Source organism: Cetorhinus maximus, chromosome 7, assembly GCF_964194155.1.
Source record: "Cetorhinus maximus chromosome 7, sCetMax3.hap1.1, whole genome shotgun sequence".
Lineage (NCBI taxonomy): Eukaryota > Metazoa > Chordata > Chondrichthyes > Lamniformes > Cetorhinidae > Cetorhinus > Cetorhinus maximus.
In genome coordinates, this window is record NC_135885.1 from 37,686,106 (window position 1) to 37,701,914 (window position 15,809).

General features: G+C 46.6%; 1 protein-coding gene across 4 annotated transcripts in view; it reads right to left on the reverse strand.

Moving 5' to 3' along the window:
- Positions 1-5,379, reverse strand: part of LOC144682720 (protein furry homolog) — a 520,809-nt gene extending 515,430 nt beyond the window's left edge. For all 4 annotated transcript variants that reach the window (XR_013577095.1, XM_078545350.1, XM_078545351.1 and 1 more), the window contains exon 1: positions 5,106-5,379. Coding sequence is in view for 3 of the 4 variants with exons in the window: in XM_078545350.1 (XP_078401476.1) it covers positions 5,106-5,310 (205 nt within the window). In the remaining variant the exon portion in view is untranslated. The remainder of the gene's footprint in view (positions 1-5,105) is intronic.
- Between the last annotated feature and the right edge of the window lie 10,430 nt (positions 5,380-15,809).

The following is a 15,809-nucleotide window of genomic DNA, read 5'->3' on the forward strand; positions in this document are numbered from 1 at the left end:
TGGAGGGTGGGGGGTTTGGCAGCCTGTGCGGATGAGGGATGTGCACAGCATGTATGGCTGCCAAACACTCTGCTAATAATGTATGGACAACATGCATCAAATAGGCTGACAATTCTCGTGATTGTAATGTTACACATTTTGTCAGGAGAAGCATGCCCAAAATGCCCAAGAGTGAGGCTGGACTGGTGGGGGTGTGCCGAACCTTGTGGTACTGACTCCATTTGAGGAGGAAGTTTTGATGCTCTTGGAGTCAGAGTCATCCAGGTCCATTGGCAGTGGCAAGATTGGAGGAAGGTATGGGTCTGGTGAGATGGTAAATGGCAGAAACTGATAGAAAAGGGGAGACGGCATGTGGGAGGTGGATGGAAGTTTGGCATGGTACAATGAAACTCAAAAATATAATTCTGACACTAAAACACAGGAAAGCTTCATAATCAGAAGCTTCAGGTGTTGGTACAAGTGTCCACTGTGTCTGCATGGTCTCATCTCTCATGTTGGACATGACCAATGATGCAGAGCTTCGTGATTTAGCACAGATGTGGGAAGGTTTGTGATGATCACTAACCCCATTGCTTCTGTCTCTCTGTCACAAGTGAAGCCTCTTCCATGGACCCTCGTCTGGATGCTGGACTGCCACTCCCCTCTGGGGAGGAGGAAGAACCCTTGCAGGATGCAGCAGCACATCCTCTCTCTGTCCCAAGCACCAGCGATGATACTGGCACCTCGGCAGGGATTTGCACATCGGAATGGAGTCATGTACAGTCTGGTGAGGGGATTTCACAGTTGCATGTGCAGCTGCCAGAGAGTGTGATGGAGCAGGCCTCGGGCAGTTAGAGGAGTGTCTGGGGTGATCCAGAGACTGATTCTGAGTCAGGTGATGAGTTTTTGGAGTCATCTGTGAGGCGGCAGACGCTGAATGTCTATCATGAGGTCCATGACGATTTGGCAGGTATACCAGAGGGGTTGCATGCCCTGGCCCGGACTGTGGAGGTGTCCATCCAAGCCATGTGCACTGCGATCACCCACTATTTGGAGAGCCAAACTTCCTCCATGGACAGATTGATGGCTGTACTGCAAGGGCAATCCGAACGTATTGCAGACCCAATTGTTGATGTGTGCTCTGACCTGCACACCATCACCCTAGCTCTGAGCTCAGGGGCCCAGTGCCAAGGCGACAGGAGGAATTGGAGCATGGGTACAGACCCAGCTCCTGCGACCTCATGGGAAGGCAGGGAGGACCAAATGGTCTTAGTAGCGGAGGATGAGCAGCAGGCTCCGCCATCTGGAAGTACCTCTCTGGGAAATTCTGATGGGGGCAGCATCTCCTCCATCCATCCGCCATTGACACAGTCCTCATGCAGTGTCACAATGACAGAGTATCCTCCTGCCTCTCAGCAAAAGTCTTCTAATGTGGTGGGCCACTCAAGGCCACAGCCTCACAGAGGACACCTGCCAAAGTCATCCAGGGCAAGTTATGTGGCTGATCAGCAGCCTCTCTCCAGTGCAGCTGCAAGCGATGGTAGAGCACTGAGCTGGAGCACTCATAAACGCATCAAAAACTCCACAATAGCCACCAAGAGGGTCACATGGGTGAGAATTTTGTGCCGGTGAATGTCACTAGTCAATATGAGTTTGTAAATAAACCCAGACCTCATAGTCTCAAGCTGATGTTTTTATACTATGCTGTGGCTATGGAACTTGATTCGGGAGACAGGCGAAGGCTTTATAATTTCGATGCAAGGCAGGATGCTTCGAGTGTAAATATTTGGAAAGGGTAAGTGTGTTGACATGACGGTGACATGAGTCACACACTGCACTTGGAAAAAGGTTTGGACACATGACGTGCATGCATCTCTGAGGCTGGGACTTTTGAAACTATTGAAACCTCTGCCTTCTTAAGGCACCCCTGTTGTCACGGCTATCCATGCAATCATGGCCATGTTCCCTTGCCTCATCCTTGCCCTCATCCTCTGATGAATGGCCCCTATCTGCTGTACCCTCATCCTTAAGGGCATCTCGTCTTTTGATAGTGAGGTTATGGAGGGCAAGCACACCACGGCCATCAGGGACACATGTAAAGGAGTGTGCTGCAATGCCTCTCCTGGTCTATCAACGCATCTGAACCTCATTTCCAAGAGGTCGAAGGTCTGCTCAATGATGGCCCTGGTGCTTGCATGGCTGTCATTGTATCTCCTCTCTGTTTCTGTTCTGGGCACCCTGAAAGGCTTCATGAGTCATCTGTTCAATAGGTATTCCTTATCACCTATAAGCCATCCATCCAGGGCTTCATGGCCGCAGAATAGGTCTGGCACCTGTGAGTTTCAAAGAACAAAGGAGTTGGGACTGCTGCCTGGGTACTTGGCGCATACCTGCATGATCCGCCAATGATGATTAGAGACCAGCTGGACGTTCAATGAGTGAAAGGCCTTCCTGTTGTTGGAGTTGCAAGGCTGTCCAGCAGGAGCCCTTATGGTGATGTGCATACAATCAATAGCTCCCTGTACCCTGGGGAAACCTGCAATTGCTGTAAACCCTCCAGTTCTATCCAGTTGACTCTGCTTGTCCAGTGTGAAGGAGATGTAATTCCCTGCCCTTCGAAACAGCATCAATGAAAACTTTGATGCAGTGGTGTTGCAGCAGGCTACGTTATGCCACTGAGGTCTCCACATGCTACCTGAAAGGAGCCTGTTGTGAAGAAGTTGAGCACGACAGTGATGATCAGAGCTTCAGGCATCGGGTGACCCCCAACACAGTTGGAGATCTCCCCTGCAAGCATGTCACAAAGTGATGAGACTGTGGTTCTTGAAAAGCTGAGTCTTCTCTTGCATTGTGTCTCTGACATCTGCAGGTAGCCCTGTTTCTGCCTGTACATTCGAGGGGCTGCATATGCCCCTTCTATGCCTCTGATGAGGATATGTGACGGCTTCATCACCCTCCAGGCCTAGCACAGCTCTGGCCCCTTTGAGCGCCACTGGTGCATCCTGGACCTCCCGATCTGCCCTTCTTTCTTTTACTCTCCTCCGCTTCCTCCTCCTAATCCTCCTCTCCTCCTCACTGGAGGTTGTGCCTCCCACCGAGACCACAATGCCCATTTTTTTCAGTTACTTTAAAGTCTGGGGTGATGAACAAAGACTAAATGGAGCACTCAGCAGGAGGATAAAAGGCCTCTAGTTAATATAAGTTTTAACTGGAAACTCTGCTTCTTGAATGAAGCACTCCCAGCAGTAACAGAACTCTGAACTGCTAAGATGAAACTCAGGACTCAGCTGAACCTTTTAGCCTAACAAGCTGCCTCGTAAAAATACAGGAACCCCACATGGTGTCAAAACAGACTCTACAAGTGTATTATTGTGGACACTAAATATTATTCCAGTCAATTTGGTCATTAGCAAATTTAAATACCTACTTAAATAAAATTAGAATAACGTGGGTGGGCTCTTGATTTTTAACCCTGCCCACCAGCCATATTATTTAAAACTGGCATACTGACATTGGGATCGCAACCAGACATCATCATGCTTGATAACACCTTGGCATGGGCAGGGAACACTCCCGATTTCTGAGCCTATTATTCAACCCATAAAAGAAGCAGAAAGACAAAGAGAGATAGAGAACCACCAACACAAAATTGCTGCGATCTTGCCATGAACAATGCCACAATAGACCTGTTCTTTTACCGAGTTTAGCTTTAGTCCACCTCTGACTTGTGCACCAAAACCTCAAATCCTACATTTCTCAACCTATTCCACCCAACCAATCCCCCTCCCCACCCTGATTTACAAGTAATACTGCAAGAGAAACAGGATATTTACACATGTAAATATAACACACACCTAACTTCATTACTTAAATTGAAAAACATGGTATGCTATATTTTGTATGTATGTTTTATGGGCATGGTAGCATAGTGATTATGTTACTGGATTAGTAATCCAGAGGCCTAAATTTAAATGAAACCCATGGAGACATGAGTTTAGATCCCATCATGGCAGCTGGGGAAATTTCAACTTAATTAAATAAATAAATACATTGGAATAAAGAGAGAATGATAACTACGAAACTACCAGATTGTCATAACTAATGTCCATTGTGGAAGGAAATCTGTTCCCTTTCCCCAGACTGGCCTATATGTTAATCTAGACCCACGGCAATGTGTTTGACTCTTAACTGCTTTCTGAAATGGTCTTGCCACTCAGTATTCAAGAAAGTATCTCACTACCACCTTCTCAAGGGGCAATTAGAGATGGACAATAAATGCTGGCCTTGCCAGGGACAGAGGCATCCCATGATTTTTCGTTCATTCATTCATCCAGAGGGCATTAAAAGTCAACCACATTGGTGTGGGTTTGGAGTCACATTTAGGCCAGACCAGGTAAGGACAGCAGCTTTCCTTCCCTAAAGGACATTAGTGAACAAGAAAACCCTGACAATTGACAATGGTTTCATGGTCATCATTATACTTTTAATTCTAGATTTTTATTGAATTCAAATTCCACCATCTGCTGTGGCAGGATTCAAACACAGATCCCCAGAGCCATTACCCTGAATTACTAGTCTAGCAACAACACCATTATGTCATCACCTCCCCTTAACTGAATAAATAAAAAAAAGTTATATGCCTAATAAAGTTATAAAAGGTAGTTGCCAACTGCCCTGAAGTTTCATATTTTTATATTGCTTCACAGTAATTTTAAAGTATACATTCAGCAACTTTCTCACATAGAACATGTAGTGATTTCGTTGAAATAACTACTCATATCAACAATCTTCAGGCTCTGCTGAAGGAGAGGAATGCAACCATAACTTTAGATAATTACCAATTGCTGGCTGCGCAACCATCAGTTCTACTTAGTCATAAACAGACTCTTGCCATGGGCACTTTTTGAACTCTTGTTTATAAAACACTACTTGTGACGCATTGTGCTTTAAAACCGACAACACATCCTAACATGTTAGTTTCACTATTATTTCTCTATTCATGTTTTTCCTGGTTAAACTGGCACATATAGATATCATTTTAAACAAATCTATCCTGAAATCTGCATATTTTAAACGCTTAGGAGATCACAGTCACAATCAACGGACATAACAAAAGCATTTCCTACCTTGAAAAATTGAAGGTCTTTTCTTCGGGCGTCTCAAGTGTATTTGCTCTACATTCCTGTAGTGTCTATTACCCTTTTCGTAATTATCAATCCCTGTCAAGAATTCTGGTGGAAGGCTAACCCTCCGCCTTGAATTTAATTCATTCTGGAATAAATCTGCAGTATCTTTGTTTTCAGAGTTCAGATTGCTATTGTCAAGTGCCATTGAAATTGCCTTATCAAAAACAACAGGAACTAAGTCCAGCTTCACATGGAAAGGATTCTTAGAGGACCTTGTTTCTAAAACATACGTAAGCTCAACTGTTTGATTGCCTATGATTTACCTCACATTCTTGTTAGGGCAGTCCAGTGAGTTAATGGGCGAGGTCTCACACAGGTGTAGAATTACAAGCAGCAGTGGATAGATTCAGAACAAAGTTAGAAAAAAATGTATTAAATAATTCAGATTTTATTCCTCACAAACAGCTACAAAGATGTGGATATAATTGTGACATTTTAATTAATTTCATGAACATTCTCAGAAAAATGTGATGGTATATTCTTTATGTGCAAACATTCCAACGCCGCCACATATCCTTAGAATCAGATGGTATGGTCCATCAATGGAACTCATCTATTTGTAGTTTCTGACTTCAAACAATAATACACTCTTGAAAAGTTCTAAATACAGTATTTGGTACAAGTATTGTACAAAGTATTTGGTACAAGCAATCCAACAAATCCTTACAATGACTAACAACCTTATTAATGAATACACAATAATCTGTATGACAGAAGTGATGGTGTAGTGGTATTATGGCTGGACTAGTAATCTAGTGACCCTGGGAAATGCTCCAGGGGCCCCGGTTCAAATCCAGCCATGGCAGATGGTGGAATTTGATTTCAATAAAAAATCTGGAATTACAAGTCCAATGATGACCACAAAATGATTGTTGTAAAAGCCCATCTGGTTCACTCACGCCCTTTAGGAAAGGAAAATTGTGACTCCAGACCCACTGCCCTCTGAAATGGCCTAGCAAGCCACTCCGCTACAAAGACACACAAAAAAAGGAATGAACCGGATGGACACCCCAGACCTAGGCACTGGAAATGACAACAGTGATTGCAGCCCTGTTAACCCTGCAAAGTCCCCCTTACTAACATTGGAGGAGTGTTAGTACTAAAATTGGGAGAACTATCTCATAGACTAAGCAACAGCCTGACATAGTCATACTCATGAAATCATACCTTACAGATAATAGGCAGAATTTTGCCCTTGATGGGCGGGTGGTCCCCATCGGCTTGACGGTGGGCGGGCAGCCGATCGCAGCCGCCGAAACGGGCCCTGCCGCCATTTTGAGTAGGCGGGCCAATTAAGGCCCGCCCAGCGGGCTGCCTGACGGTTATGCGCTTCCTATGCTGGGGGGGAGGGATTCCCCAACTGTCAAAGTGCGCTCTTTCGCGCATGTGCACGAAGGAGCGCACATCTCCCTGAGACTAAGTGCTGTCTCAGGGAGATCGGTGAAAGCTTTATAAACATCAAAAATAGAAAAATTAAAAAATTATTAACATGTTCCCCTCATGAGATGGGACAAGTAAATAAAAAGCAAAAAGAAACTTTATTAAACTTTTTAAATACAAACATGAAACCTCATCCCTCCAGTGGATGAGGCTTCATGTTTTTTCAGAAGCCCGCTGGGGGTCCTGGCCTGCCCGCCAGCCTTAAGGTTGGACGGGCAGGGTCTTTAATTGGGTTAACTACCCTGTCAATGGCCTCAATTGGCCATTGACAGGTCGCCGGGCGGACAGCGAAATCAGCTGTCCGCCTGCCTTCCTGAATATTTAAAAGGGGTGGGATGACGTCGGGAATTCCCCCCGACTTCATCCCGTGTCATTTTCGCATCGGCGAGCGGCCCGCCCCCAACTTGCCGGTAGAAAAATTCTGGCCAATGTCCCTGACTCCACCATCACCATCCCTGGGTATGTCCTGTCTCACCGGCAGGACAGACCCAGCAGAGGTGGCAGCACAGTGGTATATAGTCGGGAGGAAGTTGCCCTGGGAGTCCTAAACATTGACTCCGGACCACATGAAGTCTCATGGCATCAGGTCAAACACAGGCAAGGAAACCTCCTGCTGATTACCACGTACTGCTCTCCCTCAGCTGATGAATCAGTGCCATGTTGAACATCACTTGGAGGAAGTACTGAGGGTGGCATGAGTGCAGAATGTTCTCTGGGTGGGGGACTTCAATGTCTATCACCAAGAGTGGCTCAGTAGCACCACTACTGGCCAAGTCCTAAATGACATAGCTGCTAGGCTGGGTCTGCGGCAGGTGGTGAGGGGAAAAACATACTTGTCCTCATCCTCGCCAACCTGCCTGCCACAGATGCATCTGTCCATGACAGTATCAGTAGGAGTGACCACCACACAGTCATTGTGGAGACGAAGTCGCGCCTTCACATTGAAGATAACCTCCATCGTGTTTTGTGGCACTACCACCGTGCTGAATGGGAATAGATTTCGAACAGATCTAGCAACTCAAGACTGGGCACCATGAGGCAGTGTGGGCCATCAGCAGCAGCAGAATTGTACTCGAACACAATCTGTAACCCCATGGCCTGGCATACCCCCCACTCTACCATTACCATCAAACCAGGGGATCAACTCTGGTTCAATGAAGAGTGCAGGAGGGAATGCCAGGAGCAGCACCAAGCATACCTAAAAATGAGGTGTCAACCTGGTGAAGCTATAAAACAGGACTACTTGCATGCCAAACAGCATAAGCAGCAAGTGATAGGCAGAGCTAAGCGATCCCACAGCCAACGGATCAGATCTAAGCTCTGCAGTCCTGCTACATCCAGTCGGGAATGGTGGGGGACAATTAAACAACTCACTAGAGGAGAAGTCTCCACAAATATCCCCATCCTCAATGATGGAGGAGCCCAGCACAGCAGTGCAAAAGATAAGGCTGGAGCATTCGCAACTATCTTCAGCCAGAAGTGCCGAGTGGATGATCCATCTCATCCTCCTCCGGAGGTCCCCAGCATCACAGATGCCAGTCTTGAGCCAATTCGATTCACTCCACGTGATATCAAGAAACGGCTGAAGGCACTGGATACTGCAAAGACTATCGGCCCTGACAACATTCTGGCAATAGTACTGTGCCCCAGAACTTGCTGTGCCCCTAGCCAAGCTGTTCCAGTACAGCTACAACACTGGCATCTACCGGCTATGTGGAAAATTGCCCAGGGATGTCCTGTACACAAAATGCAGGACAAATCCAACCCGGCCAATTACTGCCCCTTCAATCTACTCTCCATCATCAGTAAAGTAATGGAAGGGGTCATCAACAGGGCTATCAAGCAGCACTTTCTTAGCAATAACCTGCTCACTGATGCCCAGTTTGGGTTCCTCCAGGGCCACTCAGCACCTGACCTCATTACAGCCTTGGTTCAAACATGGACAAAAGAGCTGAACTCCCAAGGTGAGGTGAGAGTGACTGCGTTTGACATCAAGGCAGAATTTGACCGCGTGTGGTGTCAAGGAACCCTAGCAAAACTGGAGTCAATGGGAATCAGGGGGAAAACTCTCCGCTGGTTGTTGTCATACCTAGCACAAAGGAAGATGGTTGTGGTTATTGGAGGTCAGTCATCTCAGCTCCAGGACATCACTGCAGGAATTCCTCAGGGTAGTGTCCTAGGCCCAACCATCTTCAGCTGCTTCATCAATGACCTTCCCTCCATCATAAGGTCAGAAGTGGGGATGTTTGCTGATGATTGCACAATGTTCAGCACCATTTGTGACTCCTCAGGTACTGAAGCAGTCCATGTCCAAATGCAGCAAGACCTGGACAATATCCAGGCTTGGGCTGACAACTGGCAAGTAACATTTGCGCCACACAAGTGTCAGGCAATGACCATCTCCAACAAGAGAGAATCCAACCATGGCCCCGTGATGTTCAATGGCATTACCATCACAGGATCCCCCACTATCAACATCCTGGGGGGGGGTTACCATTGACCAGAAACTGAACTGGACGAGCCATATAAATACTGTGGCTACAAGAGCAGGTCAGAGGCTAGGAATTGTGCGACAAGTAACTCGCCTACTGACTCCCCAAAGCCTGTCCACCATCTACAAGGCACAAGTCAGGAGTGTGATGGAACACTCCTCACTTGCCTGGATGAGCACAGCTCCTACAACACTGAAGAAGCTGGACACCTTCCAGGACAAAGCAGTCCATTTGATTGGCACCACATCCACAAACATTCACTCCCTCCACCACCGACGCACACTAGCAGCCGTGTGTACCATCTACAAGATGCACTGCAGGAATTCAGCAAGGCTCCTTAGACAGCACCTTCCAAACCCACGACCATGACCACCTAGAAGGACACGGACAGCAGATAGATGGGAACACCACCACCTGGAAATTCCCCTCCAAGTCACTCACTATCCTGACTTGGAAATATATTGCTGTTCCTTCACTGTCGCTGGGTTAAAATCCTGGAACTCCCTTCCTAACAGTACTGTGGGTGTACCTACACCACATGGACTTCAAGAAGGCAGATCACCACCGCCTTCTCAAGGGCAACTATGGATGGGCAATAAATGTTGGCCCAGTCAGCGAAGCCCATATCCCATGAATGAATAAAAAAAACAATGCATGTGCATATTCTGTACCAGAAGTGCATCACCAGCAATTTTGGTAAAGGTTGCAGGATAGGCATACAGGGTCCACGCCTAAAACTAGCATTAGACCCTTTGGGCGGAATTTTCCGTGCCTGCTGGCGTCGAGCGTCATGGTGGGTGTGAGCGGACAATATGGCAGGAAGGCCAAAAATTGGTTTCAGGACGCTGTGAGATCAGTTTGCAATAGTCCGCTCTGCCCGTCAATGCCGAGCCGTGTTTCCCACCACTGCACGTCGGGAACTTCATTGTAATACATCTGCAATTCATTATAAGCCCAGCTTGCCGGAATCATCCCCCCAAGCTGGATCATCCAGGCACAGATCTAGTGTGATTGCTGCCCCTGTCCTTCCAGGTGGTAAAGGTTGGAAGGTGCTATTGAAGCAGCTTTGGTGAATTGTTGCAGTGCTTCTTGTAGATGGTACACTCTGCTGCCACTGAGTGTCGGTAATGGAGGGAGTGAATGTTGAAAGTGGTGGATGGGGTGCCACTCAAGTGGGCTGCTTTGTCTTGGATAATGTCGAGCTTCTTGAGTGTTGTTGGAGCTGCACTCATTCAGGCAAGTGAAGAGTATTCCATCAAACTCCTGACTTGTGTCTTGCAGGTGAAGGACGGTGGACAGGTTTTGGGGAGTCAGGAGGAGAGTTACTTGCTGCAGATTTCCTAGACTCCAACCTGTTCTTGTAGCCACATTTCTCATGGCCAAGGTGCTTTCACCTGTAGGAGTTTCTAGGTTCTATACTTTTAAACATAAACCAAAAGAGAAAAGATTATATATATTAGTGAGTTTTAATGCTCTTGAACGTCAAATAAAATAACAATTTAGATACTGTATACGCTATAGCTGGAAAACCTCATGAAGAATAAAATTCAGCCCAAACATAGACAAGAAGAAACTGAAAATCCACAGGGTTCTCCTATTTGCACTATTTCTGCTGATCTCTTGTCAATATTAGGACAAGAGTTTGGAAAAACACTTGTAGAATTCAGGCCCAAAATCTTTTGAAAACCAAGTGAAACCATTTAGTCAATGAAAATAACCAGAGCATTATGCTTCATCAACCCTTCCCATCCCACCCTTACCTTCACAAATTACCCACAAAACAAGTTATTGCTCAACAGCACAAAAGGAAAAAACATTGTTTTGAAATTGATTAGAATAGCACAACACCCTGAGGAATGCAGGAACTCCCGACAAAATGGAACTTACTGGTACTAGCTGGTTTTGCAAGCACAGCAACATGATCTTCTTATCGTGTCCACGGACAGTCTATACATGGCCCAGCCAGAACTGGACACGTTTTTGCGCCTTGTTGTTGAATTCGGCACGATCTGCAACAATGCAGGGTTCCTCTAGCGATAGACATTGCAGGAGATGTTGCATAGTCTGTGGCTCAGTTCCACATTCACAAGTTGTCGGGCAGGTTGTATATCCCCATTTGCTTAGTGACACCTTTGAACGACCTACACCAGTCCTAAGTCTGTTAAGGCAATTCCAGGTTGCCCAGTTGCAATTAGCTCCTGGGGGAAGGCTTTCATCTGGTAGAATTTCCATCGCTGGGGGTTGTTCGAGACTGGTCTTGCCACAAGGCGATGCGATGAGGAAGGCGATTTGACTACTATTAAAAGATTCAGAAAATCCTCACAATTCAATCAATGGGTTTCTTTATTAAAAAACAAATTTAGAATCATATATGATACAATGCAGAAGGAGGCCATTTGGCCCATCTTATCTGTGGCAATGCTTTGAAAGAGCTATCTAATTAGTCCCATTTCCCTTCTCTTTCCCCATAGCCCTGTAAATTTTACCCCTTGGGTCCAACCCACTATCCTCAAGCCTCTCTCTCGCTCTCTCTGCACCTATCTGTCTGTCTGTCTGCCTCTTTCTTGCTTTCTGTCTCTCTTTAGATCATAAGATCGTCAGATCTTCATAAAGATACAAATTAGTAATGCATTTCTCTTACAATCAAACAACATATCCTCTATTTTTGTTTGTTGTGTGGCCAATTCTTGCAAATGCACAGGCCCTCACAATTTTTTTGCGTGGCTGTGTACATGCGGTAACTTGAAAATGCTGACTTGTGCATTGCCAGTGTGGTACCTCTTGGGTTGCTGCGTCGCTCCACGGATTAAAAGGAACATTGCAGTCAAAATAATTTTAGCAAGTTAGTATTCTCTTGTATGATATATGCTTTGATCTTCTGCCTACCTTTCCACACAAAGTGTACGTATGGGGAATTCCCATTCTACCTTTGGAGTTCAACCTCTTAAATGTTTAAAAAGTCACAGCATAACAGCCCTTGTCAGCTGATGGCCTTTGAAAAGCCTGCAGATCTTGCCAGAAATAAGGTCATCAATCCTAAGGGGTATTGATAATGCTGCTAGAGATATGGTTTTCTTTGGAGCCAAAGATCATTCAGTACATATTTATTTTCAGCCTGGGAAGGGCTTCTGGGGCAACCTAGGGAAGTGTCTATGTCATTCTAGGAGGCAGATTGGAGTGGGCACCTCAGAGCCACCTTTACAAATATAGGTTACCCAACTGAACACCCTAATAACTTTATCCACAATTTGGGATATGGTTGGCATCCTTCAATTTGGGGGGACTTGGGTTCCACTCCTCACTCATGGTGGTATTGCAAGCTCATTAGAATCCTGTCATTTTAAGAAAGTGACTATAAATTCAAAAACCTTTGTGCGTATAAGCACAAACTCAAACAAGCAGACAGAAAAGAATCCTGCTGTACATATAGGTGGAATAATATGTGCCGAGGGTGCATGTTCTGCACCCAGAAGCCAGTGACATTTCAACTTCAAGGCGTGCCTTTGGAACGTGCCCGATATATGTTGATTGGGCCTCATTAAGATGAAGGGCAGATCTGAGGCCTTTGTCCCACCCAATTATTGCTGGAGGGCGGGATGTCCGGTCTTCGATGCCGTTGACCATAACCTGGAACAAGGTCACGACCAGCTTTTTAAAGGGCCTCCTGGCATGGGACAGTGTCAGGGGACGCTGCTGATGCATGATAGCGTGAAGCCTCTCTGGAAATCTTGTATTTGTGCAGCTTGCAAGCCTATAAGGTGAGAGAATTTATTATGGAGTTCTATCTCCCAACCTTGGCACTCTTCATAGCTGGCATAATTTTTAAACCTCAGAAAACTTTCCACGTCTTTGCTGTACAGCTGTTACAAGTTTCCATGCAGAGATGTCAGCGCCATTGGAGCAAGAGGATAGGTAGGCTAGAATGGCCAAACCAGCCCCTAAATTCTGTAAGGACTCACTTAGAGCCCTCCTGCATGCAGTCTCATGCTGATGTGAACAACTGATGCGAAGCCCAGGCAAGAGAAGGAAGCTGAGCAATGCACCAGCAGCATGGAAGGAGGTGGCTGAGGTAGTCAACAGCATCAGCTTCATCAGAAGGACTTAGTCCCAATGAAATAAAAGGCTCAATGACCTAATGAGGTCAGCTAGGGTGTGTATGGCCTCAGTAAGACCAATCTTGGACCAGTATGCTACAGGGCAAGCTCACAAATGCAGGAAGGAATTGATTATGGCTGCTCCTCAAAAGGCAGCACAACTCAACAAGGATACAGTTGTCTTCGATGTTGTCATTGTGCATTTCAGGCAATGGTCTAGTTTATAGGGTGGAGGTGTTTGCAGGAAGAGCCTATGACGCATGAGTATGGCAACCAGGCTGGCAGCACTGTGCTGAGAATGGGTTGGAGACATGCCATAAGGTTAATTGAAATTGTTAATGAACGCATTCTTACAAATCTTTTCAGGAGAAGCAAGCCCACAATGCTGCAAGAAAGCCCATACAGGTGGGGGATTGCCAAACCTGGGAGTCCTGAGTCCTTTTGAAGCGGAGGTTTTGACACTTATGAACCCAATTTTTCCAGAAGAATAGGCAAAGACAAGATTGGAGGAGGGCCTGGGTCTGGTGAGATGGCAAAAACCTCAATCGGATAGAAAAGAGACCAGGGCTAGTGGAAGTTTAATGAAGGGTAGGAATTAAGCAATTAGGCTGGTTCATACATTGGAATCCTGACAAGCTTCATCATATGAAGCTTCAGATGATAGTTCAAGTGTATATTTTGTCTGCACAGTCTCATCAGTCATGTTGCACAGTAGAATAGCTGATGAGAGTCTTGTAATAGAGCTGATCTGACAAGGCCTTGAATGTCTACTAACCCCCTGACTTCTGTCTCTTTGTCACAGGAGAAGCCTCTTCCACTGACCCTCTGCCAGAAGCTGTGCTAGGAGGAGGAAGATGCCAGGAAGGATGCAGAGTCACATCATCTGTCAGCATCAAGCACCATTGCAGATACTGACACCTCGGAAAGGATTAGCAAATTGCTCAGGGGTCATGCACACACTGGTGAGGGCAGTTCACATTTGTGCGTGCAGCTACAGGAGAGTGTGGTGGAGCAGGACTCAGGCAGTTGGAGGAGTGTCTGAGGTGATCCAGAGCCTGATTCTGAGTTAGATGATGAGCCTCTGGAATCGTCGGTAAGATAGCAGATACTGGATGTCCAGCGAGAGGTCTGTGAAGATTTGGCGGGTATTCAAGAAGGGTTGCGTGCTCTGACCCGGATTGTGGAGCTTTCCATCCAGGCCATGTGCACAGCAATCACCCGATCTTCGGAGCACCAAGCTTCCTCCTTGGCAGATTGACGACTATCCTGGAGGGGCAAACTGAGCACATTGCAGACGCAATTGTCAGGATGCACTCTGACCTGCACACCATCGCCCTGGCTCTGAGCTCAGGGTCACAGAACTAGGGCGACAGGGGAACTGGAGGTTTGGTTGTAGACCCAGATCTTGGAACCTCACCGATTGGCAGTGAGAACCAGGCGGGTCTTGTGTTGGAGGATGAGCGGCAGCTGCATCCATCTAGAAGCTCCTCTCAGGGCACTTCTGATGGGGGCAGCGCCGACTCCGTCCACTCACCCACCATTGACACAGGCCTCAAGTATTCCCATGGCGACTGAAGAATCTCATGCATCTCAGCAGGAGTCTTCTAAAGTGGCGAACCATTTAAGGCCACAGCCGCACAGAGGACAACTGCCAAGGTCATCCAGATCAGCCGCCACTCTCCAATGCAGCCGCAAACAAGGGGGCAGCACTGCGCTGCAGCGCCCGTCAACGTGTTAAAAAAAATCCATATTATTTACAAGAGGGGCACATGGGTCAGTTGCTGATTTCTTGCTGTTAGCAATCCTTTAATGTCTGTAAATAAGCATACATCTCACATACCTTTATGCTGAAGTTTTGATTATGTGCTGTGGCCGTGTCAATAGTATGTGAAGGTTGAGGGAAGATTGCAAATTTTGAGGCTGGACAGGTGGAATCACGTATCCTTGTAGGGAAATGGATTGAGTGTGGAGATGATGATGGCAGGATGTGCTCATAACAAATGGGCAAAGGATCATCCAGATGGCCCCCAGCATTTCTGATCCAGTGGCATCACAGACTATAGAAACCTTTGGCATATTAAGGCATCCATGGTGTCACACCCATCCATGTGATCATGGCCAGGGCCTTCAACATGAGCGTTGCCGTGTTCCTGCTCTTATCATCGCTCTCATCTTCTGAGGATTGGCCCCTATCTGGTGTGCCTTCAACCTCCAGGGCATCTCGCCTTTGGATTGCAAGGTTATGGAGTGTGCAGCAAATCATGACCATCAGGGAGACAATGATCAGGGAGACAATGCCCCTCCAGATTAGTACAGGCATCTGAATTTCATCTTTAAGAGATGGTCTGCTTCACAATAGTCCTAGTGCTTGCATGGCTCTTATTGTACCTCTTTTCCACCCCAGTCCTGGGCACCTTCACAGACGTCAGTAGCTATCTCTTTAATGGATACCCTTTGTCACCTATGAGCCACCCATTCAGGAATCAGGGCTGCTGAACAGGTCTGGCACCCGTGAGTTCCGAAGGACGAAGGAGTTGTGGCTTCTGCCCGGATACCTGGCGCACACCTGCATTATCCACCGATGATAATTGCAAACCACCTGGATGTTCAGCAAGTGG